This window comes from Rattus norvegicus, chromosome 1, assembly GCF_021556685.1.
Source record: "Rattus norvegicus strain SHRSP/BbbUtx chromosome 1, alternate assembly SHRSP_T2T, whole genome shotgun sequence".
Taxonomy (NCBI): domain Eukaryota; kingdom Metazoa; phylum Chordata; class Mammalia; order Rodentia; family Muridae; genus Rattus; species Rattus norvegicus.
The window spans coordinates 118037031-118055180 of NC_141534.1; the positions used below are offsets into that span (position 1 = coordinate 118037031).

The window sequence follows — 18150 nt, forward strand, 5'->3', positions numbered from 1 at the left end:
CTTGTGTCCACACATTTTACAGTACCTGCATTTCCACTCTCCCTGAATCTGCATTGGCCCGGGAATGGTGTTGAGCAAAGAATGAAACTTGATAAGAAGCCTGGACTGGTGGGCAGGAGGGAACAATGTAGAACAATGTAGACAAGGAACAAAGCCACCCTCCTGACTTCCTGGCTAACTCGTAATTGCTGGCAAGGGTCAGGTTGGTGCACATCAGCAAAACTGCCCCCACTGACCCATAGACATATGAGAAAGAATAAGTGATTGCCATCTCATTTTGGTTTGAATTGATAGGCAGGAATAACTGATAAAGATGACAACAGGCACCTCCAAAGACCTGTTGATCATAAAAGCACTGTTCATTAGAACAGGTGTGTGTGGGATCAGCACATGTGTGCTGTGCCTATTTAGTACGAAGGCAGACTCTTTAAATGCCCAAATAATTTTTCTAATGCATAACATTCCATATCTAATATTTTGTGAGTGCTTCAGGCAGTGATCATGGGTCTCTTTAAAGTTTTAAAATCTAATTTTTCTAGGCTCTTAGGAGACAGAAACAGCTGATTGCCACAAATTCAAGATTATCCTGAGCTACATACACATTTTCAGGGGAGCTTGGCTACAGTGTGAGACCTTGTCTCTAAAGGAAAACAAAGCAAAAGAAAAATTAAATAAAATTGTGTGTTCTTGATGAAGTTTAAAATAGCACGACCTTGGAAAATTGGCTGACAGTTTCTACAGAAGTTAAATATAGTTAGGCGTGGTATTAGATACCTTTAATACCAGGACTCAGAAGGGAGAGTTCAACCCAGTGTGGTCTACAGAGGAAGTTCCAGGACAGTTAGGGCTACACAGAAAGACCATGTCTCAAAAATAAATAAATAAAAAAGTTAAACATACTCCAACCATATGACCCAATAGTTTAAGGTATCTATCAAAAAGACATGAAAGCATACATATAAGCATGAGAGATATTGTAAATAGACATTCTATGGCAGTTATATTTGCAATTACAACAAACACACCCGGACACATCTCAAATGGCCTAATGTGAATAAGTCAATAAACAGCATTATATCGATATGATGGAAAACTAACCAGTAATTAATAAAATGGAACTAACTACTGATAGATGCTATAAAATGACTGAGTCTCTGAGAAGTAAAAGCCAGCCTTTCCTTGTACATAAAATATCTGGCAAATAAATAAAAGGAAATGGAGGTTTAGAGAGATGGCTCAGCAGGTAAGAGCACTGGCTGCTCTTCCAGAAGACCCCAGGATTCAATTCCCAGAACCCACATGGCAGCTCACAACTGTCTGTAACTCTAGTTCCGGAGGATCTGGCATCCTTGCACAGACAAACATGCAGGCAAAAATATCAATGCACATAGAAATAAATCTTAAGAAAGTCTAGAGAATGGGAAGTAGCACATAGTAGCATAAAGTGATTATTTGGGTGTGGAGAGGCAAGAAAAGCAGAAGGTTTCAAGTACCAAAAGGAAACTTGAGATGATGACTGTTTTCAGTTTTGCTCATGATGTCACTTTCATCATATACACCATATATGCTTGTGGTGGTTTGAATGTGCTTGGCCCAGGGGAAGTGGGAGGTGTGGCCTTGCTGGAGTAGATGAAGCCTTGCTGGAGAAGGTAGATGTCACTGTGGTGGTGGGGTTTGAGGTCAGGTATACAAGCTCCACCCAGTGCACAGAGTCTCCTTCCTGTCTCTCAGCTCCTTCTCTAGCACCATGTCTGCCTAGACAGTGCCATGTTTCCTGCCATGATGATAATAGACTGAACCTCTGAAACTGTAAGCCAGCACCAAATAAAGTTGTCCTTTATGAGTTGCTTTATTCATGGTGCCTCTTCATAGCAATGAAATCCTAAGACAGCACACTATATAATTGTAACCTATTATGTGCCAATTATACCTCAAAGCAATTAAATCCTATTTATTACTGCTCTAAAAACAGTCAAGATTTACTATAGTTGTTTCTTTCTTTGTTTTTTGAGACCGATTCTCACTAGGTAACTCTAGCTATCCTAGAGCTCACCAGGCCTTGAACTCACAGAAATCTACCTGCTGCTGCTTCCCCAGCTCTGAAATTAAAGGCATGCACCACCATACCTGGCGAATAGTATTTTTTGTTTTGTTTTTTCAGACAGGGTTTCTCTGTGTAACCCTGTCTTAGAACTTGTTCTGTAGACCAGGCTGGCCTTGAACTCACAGAGATCCACTTGCCTCTGCCTCGTGAATGATTAAAAGCCTGCACCACAACATCTGGCCTTTATATTTTTTTATAGTTTTTAAAACTGTGGCTAATACATAGTTTTTTTGTGTAAGTTTTGGTTATGTTATTACAAAAGCACAGAACTTCAGAACAAATCATATTTTCCACAAGCAACACCTAGCACTAGAGTTGCCCTTTCTCTACCTTGTTTTTTGGGGGGACATTGAGAGCTTGGGAGAGGTGAACTCTGGGCCTCATCAGTATTTAAAATTATTATATATTAAATATTATACATTGAACTACTATGTAACTGCTTTTCAGTTAATATTAGTTTACTTAAAGCAATAGATGACCTCGAATGTCTAAGAGCAGGGTAAGAATCACAAAAGTTAGGTAATATTCTATGACAATTGGAGGATGGTCACAGATAAAGGAAAGCAGCAGGGCCTGGAGAGATGGTTCAGTGGTTAAGAACACTTGCTGCTCTTCCAAAGGTCCTGAGTTCAATTCCCAGCAACTACATGGTGGCTCATAACCATCTATAATATGATCTGATGCCCTCTTCTGACATGTAGGTATACATGCAGACAGAGCACTCAAACACATTAAATAAAACTTTTAAAAAATTAGGAAAGAAGCAGGAATAACAATGCATGCATACTCTAAAACATAAGAGGGGGCTTTGAAAGGACCGAATTGGATTTTCAGTTCCAGAGCATAGTAACCAATCTATGTCACTATAACCCCTAAAATCTGTGATAATTGAAAATAGTCAAACTATGTCAAAATTTGGAGGAAGAGAAGATACCAAGAGCCCCGGATATCTTAAGTAACTGTAAAAAAGGTATATACTAATATTAGGGCTGTGATATTATATACAGGTAAGTTAGTTGGATCCTTTCTCTCCCTCTGGTTCACCATTTCATCTATTTACCTAGAGTGGTTGTATTTTGTTGCTTAGTTGCCTCACCACCTACTAACATAGTCCACTTCCACTCTGAACCTCATTTATTTCCTTGACTGAAAATCTCTCTCTTGGAAATACAAAGAAAGATCGTTTTGTTTTGTTTTGTTTTAATGGCATAGACAGAATCTCTACCCTAGGCTGGCCTCGAACTCATCGTGCTGAAAGTAACTCTAAACTGATCCTTCCATTTGTACCTTCTGAGTGCTCTGATGACAGTGTAGGGTTCAGGAATCGCTGAAGAAGACCCCAGACTCAAATAGTGTGCAAGAACAAAGAGTGTTTATTCTGTAGAAACAACCAGCATGCAGATGTCACCACCGCATCAAAACGGAGACCCAGACAAAGATATTTGGCCTCTTTTATAGGGAATTGGGGGAATTTTCCAGAAGGATCAGATAAACTCTAATGTGATTGGTGGGAGCCAAAACCCTGATATTAGTACAATTTGATTGGCCACTATATTAGGGTTAGATAATCTAAAACCTCTTCAGTGGGTGCCAGGATGCCCCAGATGGACTGCTTTCCTGCATCATGAATGGTTAATCACAGGACGGGCTCCACAGCACAGATGGCCTATCCGGAGATAAGAATCTCCCATTCACGTGGCTATCTTCAGGCTGTTCCTCAGGTGGGGGATTTTATTGTCTTGTTCCTGGCCTTTGGGGGTCTGCTGCTGGAGTAGATGGCTTATGGCCTAGTTTCATGGTCTGCTCCTGGTGCGCATGACCATGGCCTAGTTTCTGAGTGGAGACCTAATGGAATGAATAGACCCAAAGACATTCAACAGGAATGCATCCAGTTTCAAACTGTTTCTTGACTCTTCTCTCCACTTTTCCAACTAAAAAGCCCCTCCTGAAACTTAACATCCAAGGTTCAAAAAACACTAAGCTCAGTGTACAGTTCCATGGTAGAAGGATGGTCTCACGTGCAAGGCCTTGTGTTCTCTAGAGGGACTCTTCAAATCCTGGCCACAGTTACTCCATCTTAAAGCTCTGTATGTGCCACCCTGCATCAACACAAGCCGTTCTTCCCAAAGTTGGACAGTGTTTTCCAAGACCAGCTGAATCCTGATCGGGACAAAGTCTGGTTTTACTTATCCTTTAAGTTACTATAGTGTGTCTTTACTGCTTTTGACACTGGATAGTGCTCTGAATGCAGGTTTATATTTACTCAGCTGTAAACTTAAAGCCACATAACACAGCTTCGTGTGCATGAGATTGTAAGTGTTGGGTGACAGAAATGCTCCATGCCATGCCGTCATCCATGTTTACTTTACCAAACTTGCTGGAATCTTTGCTTGGTCTGTCTGCATCCTCCTCATAGAGAGGAATAGATGTTTCTTTTCCTCTTTAACTAAGCTAACAGGTTGAAGGGAAGAACACTAGTAAAAAGAATTGCTTTGTGTGTAAAAGGATTGATTCTATCTGCAAGGACAACAACAAAAAAGCAAGATTCATATAGGAGACAAAAGGTTTTAATGGCAAGATTCCTAGTGGTGCTTAAAGTACTAAAAAGTGCTAAGGTACTGTAATTTTTCCGAGCTTAAAATATAAAATATACAACTCAAAATATGAAAATGTGAAAATAAGAAAATGAAAATGTGCCTCCTGCTGTGGTTTGAATGAGAAGTGTCCTCCTCTACCAACTCAGGTTTGAACACTTAGCTGGAGTTGGTGGCAGTGTGGTTGGATAAGCTATGGAAGATTTAGGAGACAAAGCCTGCTGAAAATGCATTAACTGGTGGCCTGCTTCCACTCTGCTTTATGTGCATAGATTATAAAACGTCATCAGCCAGCATCTTTCTCCTACTGCTGTGCCCTGTCTGTCCCACCATGATGGAGTCTCTATCCCTCTGAAACCGAAAGCCAAAGTACTCTTTCTCCTTTAAATTGTTTTTGGTCATGGTATTTTATCTATCATAGCAACAGAAAAGTAACGGATACAGAAGTTTGGGTGAGGAAGGCAGGGGTTATTGCTGTGAAGAACCTGTGTTAATTTTGAGGGGGGTGTGGAAGACTTTGGAACATTGGACTAGAAAACAGAACTTTCTCATGAAAGCAGAATTTAATGGAGTTCAACCACTGTACTTGAATTCTACAATACATTAATTCTAAGAGTAATGCAGAAAGTGGAGGGAGAGCTCACCAGGTGTGTGAGAAGATCAAGGACTGTAGCAATTGGCCTGAGGCCATTTTTGTGATGGGGTCTGATTGACTACGTTCTGCGTTCTGCCTGTTTCCGGAGATTTTCGTGATGAGGATAAATTAAAAAATTGGACTATTTTTTATTTCCAGACAATATAACATTGTGTCTGGGATATGGTTTATTGCTAACTTCTTGGAAAGAAAACTCTTTCCTATCAAAAACTAACATTTGTATTTAAGATTCAGACCTTTGTCTCTCTCCCACCTTGTAAGGCTTTTACTCAATTGTTTTAATCCCCTGGGACAAACCATTGGCTGTGCAAAAGCCTCAGGCTCATCTCCATTTCCTTCATTTCTTTTGTGCAAATTCTTTTTGAGCTAACCAATCTCAAGAGAGTGTGGTTGGCCCTCCTGATGAGGGGAAAAGACAGTAACCTCTTGCTTTAGAATAAAACCCAAGTGCACTTCCTGCCGTGGTATGATTCCTCTTCCCAGTGTACTCTTACTTAATCAAGAATAAAGCTTTCCCATATCCCCATACGCTTCAGTTGCAGTCCTTTGACAACTCCAGCCTAATTCCTAACACTCTTACGAACATCTACTTTGAAAAGGAGCAACTAGCAGAGTAGAATGAGATGAAACATGTGTAGCTTGGAGAGGAAAAGAGAGCTGGGAAGCTTAAAGCTACAACCAAGCCCTGTGGTGAAAAGGTGTCTATCACAGACAGTGGTGCCTTTAGAGAGAAGCCTGCTACTCACCATTAGAATAAGAAGTGCAAGACCTCACCCAGCTAAGCTTCCAAATTGTGGAAGAAGGCCTAATGGGTTTCTTCTAAAAAGCAACAGCATACAAAACTTCTGTTACTCTGGAACAAGGCAGGGAAGGTTGTATCCTAAACTGGTAACTTGCGACCGAAACAGGAATAAACCTTGTAGGTTAAGGGTTAGGTTTATGGTTAGGACAGTTAAGACTAAGTTCCTGTTTGTCCTATGCTAAGTCTTTGTAAGTAAGGGTTTCTATCTGTAATTAAATACAGGACTACATAGAGAATCCCTGTCTCTAGAAAAAAAGAGAAGGAAGAGGAGGCCGAGGAGGAGGAGGAAGAGGAAGAGTTGTTCCTGCTTGTCCTGTGCAGGTTAAGGTTTCTGTTTGCAGTTTAAAAATAAGTTCCTGTTTGTGCTTGTGTTAAGTCCTTACAATTTAAGGTTTCTATTTGTAATTAAAAATAAGTTCCTCTTTCTTAGACCTGATATAAACAGCTTTGCAACCCCATCAAATGGGGTACATCCTTCCCCTTGTTCCTTCCTTTTTATGTATTTTTTTAATGATTTATTTTATGTCATATGCATTGGTATATTGCTTGCACGTAAGACTGTATGAAGGTGTCAAATCACTTGGAGCTGGATTACAGACAGTTGTGAGTTTGTCATGTAGGGGCTGAGGATTGAACCTGGATCCTCTGGAAGAACAGCCAATGTTCTAAACAACTGAGCCATCTCTCCAGTCTCTCATCTTTCTTGGGCTGTACAACAGCCAACTTTATTGCCCCTGTGAACATCTTATCTCTCCTATAAAAGGGACTTCAAGTGGCCAACAGGCACTGCTCTCTTAAAGCCCAGTTTAGGGTAAGACAGCTGGCTGGCTAATCACAGGTGCTTATCAAAATATAGCTTACTTTATTGGACAGTCATGGATTTGGTCCTTTCTCCTCATGACTCAAAGGTTTACCAGTAATCAAATCTAGCAGTGTTGTCCACATGGTACTGACTGGTCCGGAGACATGAAAAGTAAAAAAAGAAAAAGAAGAAGAGGAGGAGGAGGAGGAGGAGGAGGAGGAGGAGGAGGAGGAGGAGGAGGAGGAAGAGGAGGAAGAGGAGGAGGAGGAGGAGGAGGAGCAACTACATACAAGGATACAACCAGCCTAAGAGAAAAAATTGTGTTTTGGAGAACAAAGCTGGTAGAACATCTAAGCTTTTTGGAACTAAAGACCCAGATACTTGACACAGCTACAGGATTTGGTGTTTGCCCTGTGGGCTTTCAGACTAGCTTTGATCTAATCTTTCCCCACTATGTCTCCATTCCTTCCTTTTGTAATGGGAATGTATATTTTGTGCCTTTTAATATTTAAACTATGTAATTCATTTTTATTTTATTTTATTTCTTTATTTTATTGGAGTCGCAGGTAAAAGGTTGCTTTGAGTCTCAGAAGAGACTTTGGACTTTTGATGTGTTAAACTGTTAAAAGGCTATGGGGACTTTTGAAGTTGGACTACAGTTTTGCATCATGAGATGGCCATGAATGAATGTGGTCCAGAGGCCAACTGTGGAGGTATGAATAAGAAGTGTCCCCTGTAGGCTCATGTAGTTGAACATTTGTTCCACACATGGGGATACTGTTTGGGTAAGGTATAGAACTTTTCAGAGATAGAACCTTGCTGAAAAGGAAGTATGTCACAGTGGGCAGGCTTTGAGAGTTTATAGCCTTGCCTTACTTCCTGCATGTTCTCCCTGCTTCCTACATACAGATTTTAAAATGTGATCAGCTAGCTCCCTAGGCTCTCTTATCTCTCTGGGATTCTATACCAAAATTAATTAAACTTACTGGTCCTTAAGGTAAATGTATTTTATAAAAGTAACAAATACATCCCCTAAGCCAGATACACAAGTAAACTAACAAATGTCAAGTTCAAAGGAAATTCCTTTTCCCCAAATTAAGGTGGCAAGACAAAAGCCAGCATTCCTAGGGAACTTGTAAAGCTGCTTCCCCTCAATAAAAGAGCCATTGTCCTTACCTCCGGCAGAAGGGACATATGGAAACCTGTGGTGTCTATTAGCATCACAGAGAGCATGCTGGCTCCAAGCTCCCTCAGTGTCACAAGTACCCATCTCTTCTCACCGCCTCTCCTATCATAAACCTTCTCCAGCCCAGGAGTTTCCCTCCTCCAGCTACTCATTTCTCCCTATAACCCTGCTATTACAGCTAAGTGCTCTCTTTAGTCCCTCTCTCTCTCTCTGGGTCTTGTCTTATTCTTCATTTTCTTCACTTGCACCCCTCCCCAAGTCTAGTCAGCTGGCCATGTTCAGTCTATCACTTTCTCTCTCTGCTCTGGACCTTCCAGATGTCTCTGGCTGTTCTCTCTCACATCCACAACAAAAACCTTCTGCTGTGGTTATACCATGGAGCAGTCATGTTGTCAATTTATACAATACATATCTGCTGTATTACGGGCTGGAATGATAGCTCAGTGATTAAGAGCACTTGCTGCTCTTGCAGGGAGCCAAGGTTTGAATCTCAGCACCTACAATGGACAGTTCATCCCTGCCTAAAGCTGCAGCTCGAAGAGATCCAATGCCACCTTCTAGTCTCCGTGGGCACTGAATGCATATGGCACATGTAAGTATACTTAAGCACACGCACATATACATAATTTTTTGGAGACAAGTTCTTTTTATATAGTTCTGACTGTCCTGGAACTCATTGTAGAGACCAGGCTGGTCTTGAACTCAGAAATCTCTCTCTGCCTCCTTGAGTGCTAGAATTAAAGGCATGCACCACCATACCCAGCTTGCACATAAATAAAACAACAAAAGTGTTGGAATGATTTAGAACCCAAGAGTACATAAGAACTCCAAGCATTGGGAAAAATTCAACACATACTCAGCTAGAAATGTTACTTTATTTTAAAACATATACAGAATAATAAATATTATTGTAAAACTTAAGAGCCTTTTTATCTACATAAGGCATTTATAACATGCTATGACTACTTCTATGAAGCAAAATATAAGCAAGTCCTAGACAGTGATAAATATGTGTGTGTACTAACTGGAAACATTTTCCCCTACTACATTCATGTGAAAAAAGCTTTCACGCAACCAACATTTGGCATTCTTTTTAATCTGTTTCTCTCATTATGTTCATTTCATGAGGAAGTAATAATTATTCTTTTAAAAAGCAAAACCAGGATTACAACCGAAATGCCACACCTTTAAACTTTTGTAAAGTGCAAAAACACTGATGAGGTGAAATGCAAGGTATTATGACAAAAGAAGCATTCTGAATTTGTCAAGGTGACTCTTTGGCATTAGTGTTTCGGGAGTTCCTGACATTTGCCTGGCATCAGATAGTTGAGTATGAGGGCTCAGGTGCCCTGGTGAGCAGGAAGTTCAGCATGTCTCATGAGAAATTCAACGAAACAGAATTGATGGGACACACAGGTTACATATACAGCACACAGCCCAACGCAGCCCAACACAGGAACTCGTCATGCCATCCGGTCTTTCCATTATTTTTTTTGAAGTCCATGTTTTATTTCCTCCTTCTCCAACAAAATATGTAAACCCTTAAAACAAAGTTAACGTCTTACGGAATCATGCAAACTTTGTGCCCAGCATTCCCCTTACTTGTTTGGTGTTCAAGGTTACGTGCTCTACAGCACAGTCTTGATGAGACTCCAACGTTGCAACCTTCCAGAGCAGTTCTGAGCACACTGCTCCTCCCTTCAGTTCCCAGAGTGTTACTGAATGTATCCTCGGTTTAGAATCGGTTTTGGAGAACCTTCCTACAACTTTCGAGGTAGAAAAACCGAGGCACAGAAAGGTTAAAAAAACTCACATACATTTTCACAAATCAGGAGAAAATTGGGAAAAATGAAAGTCCTCTGGGACTGGAGAGATGGCTCAGTGCTTAAAAGCACGTGCTGCTTCGCCGAGGGCTCAGGTTGGGTTCCCAGGACCCTCTTGGTGGAGCACAACGGCAGAAGCTCCAGTTCCAAGGGATCTTTCCACCTCTTCCAGCCTTGGTGGGCACTGCATGCGGGTGGTACACATACATATATGCAGAAAAACGCCCGTATGACATGAAATAAATATAAACCTTTAAACACAAACAAATAAATAAATCCTTCCTGACTGCATGGGCCTATGACTATGCTCTTAAATTATTTTTGGGTACATTTGAAACAGATGTTTATTTACATGATCATTTTTTTCTACATAATATCAATTTTTAAATAGCTATCTTTTGATACAACAGCTGTTACTTTTAAAAATATTCTTTTGCTGCATTTAATTGTACATGAGAAATGTGTATGATAAAAAATGAGTAGTGATATTGGGTCAGATGCTCATTGCTATTCTTATAACTCTTAATCTTCTTCAATCGATAAAACAGTTTACGAATCTTGCCAGATGTGACAAGTCACTTATGAACTAAATAACAGACCCTTAAAATTCAACAGTGACAACTGTCATGTGTAAATGAGAAATACAAACAATTTAGGCCTTCTATGTGGTAAACTGGCTTATGATGTGACTGGTGTGTCAAGGAGCCTTTTAACAACTACAGAATCTAGCAGTGAATACACATAAAACATAGGAAAAATGTGGCTATGTCCTTAGAAAGTCTGTGCTAAGGATCTGATAATACAGTTTTGGTCCCTGAGAAGGCTTAGTCCTTTGTGTCAGACACACTGAGAATACTTCCTTAGATCTAATCCATATAGACATGAGGTCTTTTAAAGATCACAGAAATACTGACCAAGACCTAGTAGGTATCAGAGAGGAGTACTGCTCTCCTAGATAAGTCTGGAATAAAAGTTTCGCTGCTAACAAAAAATTTGAATATGCAGGAAGTCCAGTGTAATGACATATGCCTGTAATCTCAGCACTGGAGAGGTTGAGGAAATACGAGTCCAAGACCACCCTAGGATACACAATAAGACCCTTTTAAGGGGATAAAGAGAAAAAAATTACACAGTGGGCAGCAGTAGTCTATGCCCAGTAACACTTGTTTCAACAGACCATCTGTTTTCCTACATCTAAAAGTCACTACTTCTGAGTACTTTACAGACACCTAGAGACCAGCTTCTAGAAGTTCAGCACAGCACTGACCAAGAACTGGACTGTCAGGAACAAAGAAAGAAGATCTATGACTGCAGGGTTGCGCATGGTTCTATCAAAAGTAGACACGGGCAGCCTAGGGCTATGGCTCCAAGTAAACTCTTACCTATCGTGTATAATGGCCACGTTTGAATTCCTTAGAACCACGAAAAGAAATAAGAAAATATATGTGAAACTCAATGAAAGAAAATATCAATATATTATTTCTGTGATTATTTACTAAATAAAATTAAGCAGAACAAAAATGGCTTAAACAGTAGAAATAGAATCTAATAGTTGAACAGAGAGCAGCAAAATATATTTTATTGATATCCTAATATAAAAGACTATATTGATGGTCTCAGTGATCGGCAGGGATGCTGGAGAAGCAGTTCCTCTCCAAAGGTCCCAGTGTGGGCAGTTATGTCTTCCTCCTCTAGAACCCCGCCGCCCCCCACACCCTTTATGCAGACCAGAATAGTGTTCCACATGGTATCCTGGATCTGGGTTCCAACAGGAATCCCTAACTGATCTTATAGTTAATCAATACTTACAACAGGAAACAGCCTTTTCAAATATAAAGATATTTACTGAGCAAGATATTTTCCGTCCAAGAAGAAGAGGAGAGAAATGTTCTAAATGTCTTCCAAGTGTAGTTTCCTAAGTTGTTCCAAAATTTTTTATTTTGATGATTTTAAAGACTTGGGGAAAAGTACATAATAGGCACGTTTTCTTAAGTTTTATCAGAAGGGAAACCCAAAACTATATCATAATGAAAGTGTTTCTTTTTTTTTTTTTTTTTTTTTTTTTTTTTGTTCTTTTTTTTCGGAGCTGGGGACCAAACCCAGGGCCTTGCGCTTCCTAGGCAAGCGCTCTACCACTGAGCTAAATCCCCAACCCCTGAAAGTGTTTCTTTATGCACTCACTTTTAGAGAGAACACTAAGAGTTTCTTTTGCATTCTAGGTTTTCCCCCAGAGCTCTGACTTGGGAATTTTTAATTTCTTTTGCATTTCCATGTGAATTGTGAAAACTGAATTAGTAAAAGTAAGAATACATCCACGTGCACTACATTGAAAATTAGGCCCTATTCACGATTGTTATTTGGAAGTTAACAGTGAGTGATAACTTGTTCTTCCTGAACAAAAGCATGAAACCTACTGAAGCAATCTGCTGACCGTATGTAAATCTGGCTGTTCCAGAATGTTAGGAGAAGTATTAATTCTATAAAATTTTGTTTGATACACAAAATATTAGCCTTTGGATACTCATGGTGTAATTGTGCATTTAAACTAAGCTCCATGGTAAGTAGCAAAAATGAACGAGGTAATTTGCACATTATAAATTTCTTCACTGTACTAGTATAGCTATATCCTTAACTCAGAGACCTTTGTATTAAAATGATACTGATCTGGTTGCATAACACTTTCCACTTACGCTCTAGTCAATAAATTAAGTTTTATAGTCATAAAGATACTAATGAGTAAAAAAAATTCAAGAGCTGATACAAAGAAGAATGAACTTGAACATTTACTAACTACTGCTTTATGCAAGGTTTTCAGTTGTTTAAGTCACCTTGTTTCTGTTCTTCATAAATTACTAACTCATACACCAAGATCATCATTCGTACTTTTAATTTACTGAGTCTGACAAATGGCCAGAAAACCAGATTCCTTTATGCTAAACTAGTCTTTTACTTACTGTTTTTTTCTAAAGTTCAGGGAACTATATTTGGGTCTTTGGGGGCAGAGGGCAGGTTTGAGACAGGGTTTCTCTGTGTAGTCCTGGCTGTCCTAGAACTTGTTCTGTAAACCAGGCTGGTCTCAAACTCAGAGGCTTGTATGCCTCTGGGGATTAAAAGCATATGCCACCAACATCCGGCTATTCTTTGGCTCTTTATTTTAAAAATGACCTTTCTATCTGGAAAAGCACAATTTTGTCCTAGTGAGAAGTTTAATTGGGTATTATTAAAATTCATGTTCTACCTCACATAACTTATTTATCCAACCCCATTTTTTTTAACTTGACCTATTCTATTCAGATAAAACAAAGCAGGTTAAAACATATAACATCAAAATATGGCATATCGTAATATGAAGCTATATTGTGTCACCTTGTACCTTGCTCCAATTTTAATGCACAGGAGGGTTACTATGGATAGAAGGATCATCTCTGATCTAAAATACTGCATGATTAACAACTGTTTTCCATATAAGTAGATTGTTTTGTTTTGTTGTTTCTTTTTGATGCTGGTTATCAAGTTCAGAGCCTTGCATACAGTCAAATGGTTTAGTAAGAGGCTCAGTAAGAAAGTTTAGAAAGTTCTATCATTTTAAATGAGAAGGCTAAATTGTTTTCATCTTTGCTAGAGACTGTCTTAGAAAGTACACATCACACTTCTTAGAAACAGTCCTAAGTTGTGTTCTCATATTGAGGTGCTTTTACTAAACTCCTGTAGTGTGCACTAAAGAGACATTCTCTAATGTAACAATTTTAGTGTCAAGTTAAATAGTTTATTTCTTCTGAATGGACACAATACTGCCTGAAACAGAAAGCAGATGTTTTTCATAATGGACCCAAGTAACAGAGGTTAAATGGAAATTAAATATCTCTTCTTTCTTAATTAGTTGTCCTTAATTAGACAATATACAAGTGGGTCACTTTTCAAAGTTTTCTGTATCTTTAACTTTTCACTATCTTCCACTGAACATAGTATTTTTTAGAACAGTTAACATATACACAGTAATAGTTAAATTAAGTGAATAATTCAAATCATAAAGGCACTAAAATTGATTTGAGCTATCGGAAAGTCACCCTGTCTATAGAACTCTGCATCACTGTCATGAACTCTTCTCTCTCTGCTTACCTCGGCTTTGGGGTACGTGTAGGAGAGTCAGGTTGTTAAAGGACTACAAACAATTTGATTCACATACCACTTATTTGAATAAAATACCTGAATGCTACACATGCTTAACACAAGTACGAAGATCACTCACGTTTACTTTACAGAGCCAGATTTCACTTCCTTTTCCAAGGTACTCTAAGAACATCTCCTCTACAAAGACTAACTAGAAAGACCTCATCCTTATTTTCTGGTAAATCATGTTAAAATGTTTTAAACAAGTAATTAATGAAAGCTTCTAGGTTAATGGAAATGAAAACAGAATTTGTCTCATCAGAGAGAGTTTACACCCAAACAACCATTGGGAGCTCTGTGCTGCAGAGGTCTGGACCTCACCCTGTTGCAAAGCCTAGTGTCCACTATTAGTATATAGGCAACTCTCTCCGAGAGTCTCTTCTACTTGACATACATAGTAAGAACCACAGACCCCCTCCAATGCCTGTTCCTCAAGCCCCCACCTGTTGGCTGCATCTTAGTCTGTTTTCATATTGGATTTGTTCATCTCCCCAAGGTTGAAGTTGAATTCTTTGAACACTTGTATAAGGACAATTCCCACGGAGACAGTTGTAAATCCACAGGCCATGCCCAAGAAGTCCACCAGGCCCACATTGCTCCACTCCCGGAAGAGGATGGCTGAAGCCAGCAGGACCAGCGTGGTAAACACAACGTAGTAGATGGCCCCAAACACAGAGGAGTCGAAGCACTCCAGGGCCTTGTTGATGTACCTGAATTGGACAATGATGCTGCAGCCCAGGACAGCCAGGAGCACCAGGCACAGGCAGAGGGCTCTCTGACTGGACGGATTGTTGTGCAAGATGTCTTGGGCTGCCAACCCAATGCCCTTGGTGGAAGGCACAGTGAAACTGCCCAGCAAGGAGCAGATGCTGATGTAGACCATGATGTTGGTGGGCCCGTGGGCTGGTGCAATCCAGAAGATCAACAGCAGCAGCATGAGCAGCACAATGCACAGGTAGCCCACAAACACTGCAAGACAGGAGGCACACAGTGACCAAGGACGGCGTCCCACCAAAGACCACCCAGAGGGCAGAGCTGAACCAGTGCCTGATCCCTTTCCAGCCACCCCTTTAACCAGGGGAAGGGAGATCTAAGAGAGGACTCAACAGCTCTAACTTGAATCTATTACACCTAAGTCCATTCCACAAACAAACAAAAACGATCATACAGTTACGTGGCTCAGTGGTAGAGCACTTGCCCCACATACTCAAGGCCCTGGGTTTGAAACCAAGCATGGTAAAACAAAAATGTGTAGCCCCAAGCTACTGCACCCACAAGGATAATGTTAGGTCACAGTTGTTGCCTTGTCCGGAATGCCCATGCCCAGGAGTCTTTGCCTTGTGTCCTTTACCATCATAAGGCCTCATTATAATTCTGCCTCTGGTTGGATACAACCCTATGTAACCAGGCCACAACTACCAACTGCCCCTCTACATGGATGGAACATGCTCTAAAGAAAAAAGGAAGCCATTCCCAGGACTCCCAGGGCCAAGTCTGGAGTAGCTAAACTGTAACCACCTTCACTTACAGGAAGCCCCTCATGGCTCCCAACAGAGATGTGAGATTCTACCCTAAAGTGTCCTAACTGCTAATGTTTATATGACCTACTCCATCAGTACCAATAAAAACAACAAAAACAGGTTTAAAAACCTGAGATCAAACAAACAAAAACCACCAACCACAAAAAAAAAACAAAAAACAAAAACAAAAACAAAAACAAAAAACAAGTGGCAACTGGAGAGATGGCTCAGCGGTTAAGAGCACTGGCTGCTCTTCCAGAGGTTCTGAGCTCAATTCCCAGCAATCACATGGTGGCTCACAACCATCTGTAATGGGATCAATCCAATGCCCTCTTCTGGTGGGTCTGAAGATAGCTACACTGTATTCATATACATAAAATAAATATTTGTGGTTTTTTTTTTTTAAAAAACAACCCAAAGCTAGTCACGTGGTGGACTTAGTTTTTTTCTTACTGACTGGTCTGGGTCACCTAAGTGCAAAGGATCCTCCCAACTCAGCCTTTTTAGTAGCTGAGACTGTAGGTACAAGGCACCGCTGCATCCCACCACAAGATAAATGTTCTTCCTTCTGAGTTAATTTCGACAAATGTTTACAGAATACCTCTCACTAACGAATGATACTAAGGGCGTAACGGGGTGTAAGCTAAAGTAAAGATACTCTTAAACTGTGGCGGTGTTTAGGCCTAATTCAACCGTTACTTCAGTGGTTCTCAACCTGTAGGTCTCAATCTCTTTGAAAGGTCAAATGACCCTTCCACGGGAGTCGCTTGGACCATCAGAAAACACAGATACTGACATTATGGTTCAGAACAGTAACATAATTACAGTTATGAGGTAGCAATGAAGATAATTTTAAGACTGGGGTCACCACAACATGAGGAACTGTATTAAAGGGGCGCAGCCTTAGGAAGGTTGAGCACTGCTCTAGGGGATGCATAGGATAAGTGTGGTTGGGGTACAAAGAGAATACACAACCCTAAATTATCCTAAATTTGTCACAACTTCTGAGTGTCTCCTTGGACGTCTAGTTGAAATAGCTCATTATTTAATTATAAATTATCAGAGCTAAAGATTATATGAGTAGTCTGTATGTATATTTCATAAACATTAAAATTTTTACAAATACAACTTCCATGTAGGCTAAAGGGTGGTTATTCTTTCTCTGACTGAGACTTCAAGATTATCCTCCATTTCAGAGTCATACTGCTGATATAACTGCTCATGCTGATGGCATATGCTCAGACTAAGTCATGAACATGGTATCTCATGTCGGTTTACATCTACATCAACCAAATTTTTTCAGCACTCACACATTTTGCCAACTTCTCCTGTAGTTGTATTTGAGCATTTACATTAGAAGGTAGAATCCTGCTATGGCTTCTTTATACAGCTTATATTAAAAGCCCTGACATTCCATGTGCCAGGTTGATTTCACACGCTGGACTTCACAGATCTAGAAATCAGTGGCTATGCACATCAGTCATGTAGACATGCACAGCAACAAGAGTGCACATGCAAGCAAGCAAGCAGGCAGTGGGAGCTCCGGCCCTCGGGACTGAGAAAATACTATCTAACCCTGTATCGGAGGCAGCCTCGGGAAAAGAGTCAATGGAAGGACTGTTAAAAGCTGTCTGAGAGCTTCACCTACAAACTGGCAGACTGGCAGTGGAAGGCAGAGAGAGTGGTGCGTGCAAACGCAAAAGACTACCTCAGTGTGGGCCAGGTTTGGAGGATATGGGTATAAAACCAGAAGCAGCCCGAGCACAGGCATAGGATCAGCAGCAGGGAGTGAATGTGGATCTGGCTGGGCTTGTGCTCATGGAAAGGTGGGTACAAAGAACCTTAAAGCTGGAAGGGACAAAATCAGATGACATTTCATTCATAAGGGCCTGTAAAATCCAAAAGGCTGGTGTGGTAGGAACTGGAAGTAAAGGGTAGTGGAGACTGGTAAAATCAGGTCTCATCCAGGGCATCAATGAGGGCAGTAGAGGTGAAGCAGGTGAAGGTTTCCTGGCTAACCCGATAAAGGGACAAGGACAGCAGCCTCAGTAGCTATGTGTGAGAATGAAGAATTCACAAGCAGAAATCCTCTCTATTTTTCTGTGCTCGGCCTAAGTTTCTCATTTCTCAGATGCCCCCAGATGCATGACTTTTCAATCTGTCTGTCAAGCACGTTTCTCATCAGGGTGTTCTTTAAAGGGACTAGTTTACACCCTTTCTCTTCAATAACCTAACCTCATGAAACTTACATCATGGGCATACTGTCTGTCTATTCAGATTTGGCCTCTAAATCTGTCCTTCATACATTAAAACAGTGTATATGTTTCCTCTCAAACATAGGCTCTTGCTTTCTGAGGTGAGGCTACAAGCACTGAGAAATGTGCCCATCACAACACTGAGTATCGCCTTCTCTTTCTGCAGAGCTGTGCATCTTAGCCAGGGTCTCAACATTCTAACACTGTCATATACACTCCAGTCCCACGCGCTCTCTAAA

At 40.4% G+C, this 18150-nt stretch overlaps 1 protein-coding gene across 2 annotated transcripts in view; it reads right to left on the minus strand.

Moving 5' to 3' along the window:
• Positions 1 to 3460: 3460 nt before the first annotated feature.
• Nipa1 (NIPA magnesium transporter 1) overlaps positions 3461 to 18150 on the minus strand; it is a 47880-nt gene continuing 33190 nt past the window's right edge. Inside the window, exon 5 of one of the 2 annotated variants that reach the window (XM_087556917.1) lies at positions 3461 to 4264. In XM_087556917.1, coding sequence (XP_087413043.1) covers positions 4209 to 4264 — 56 coding nt within the window. In that variant the 3' untranslated portion in view covers positions 3461 to 4208. Of the gene's footprint in view, positions 4265 to 13720; positions 15106 to 18150 lie in introns of those variants that run through there. The other variant, NM_001107519.1, reaches the window with a different exon arrangement.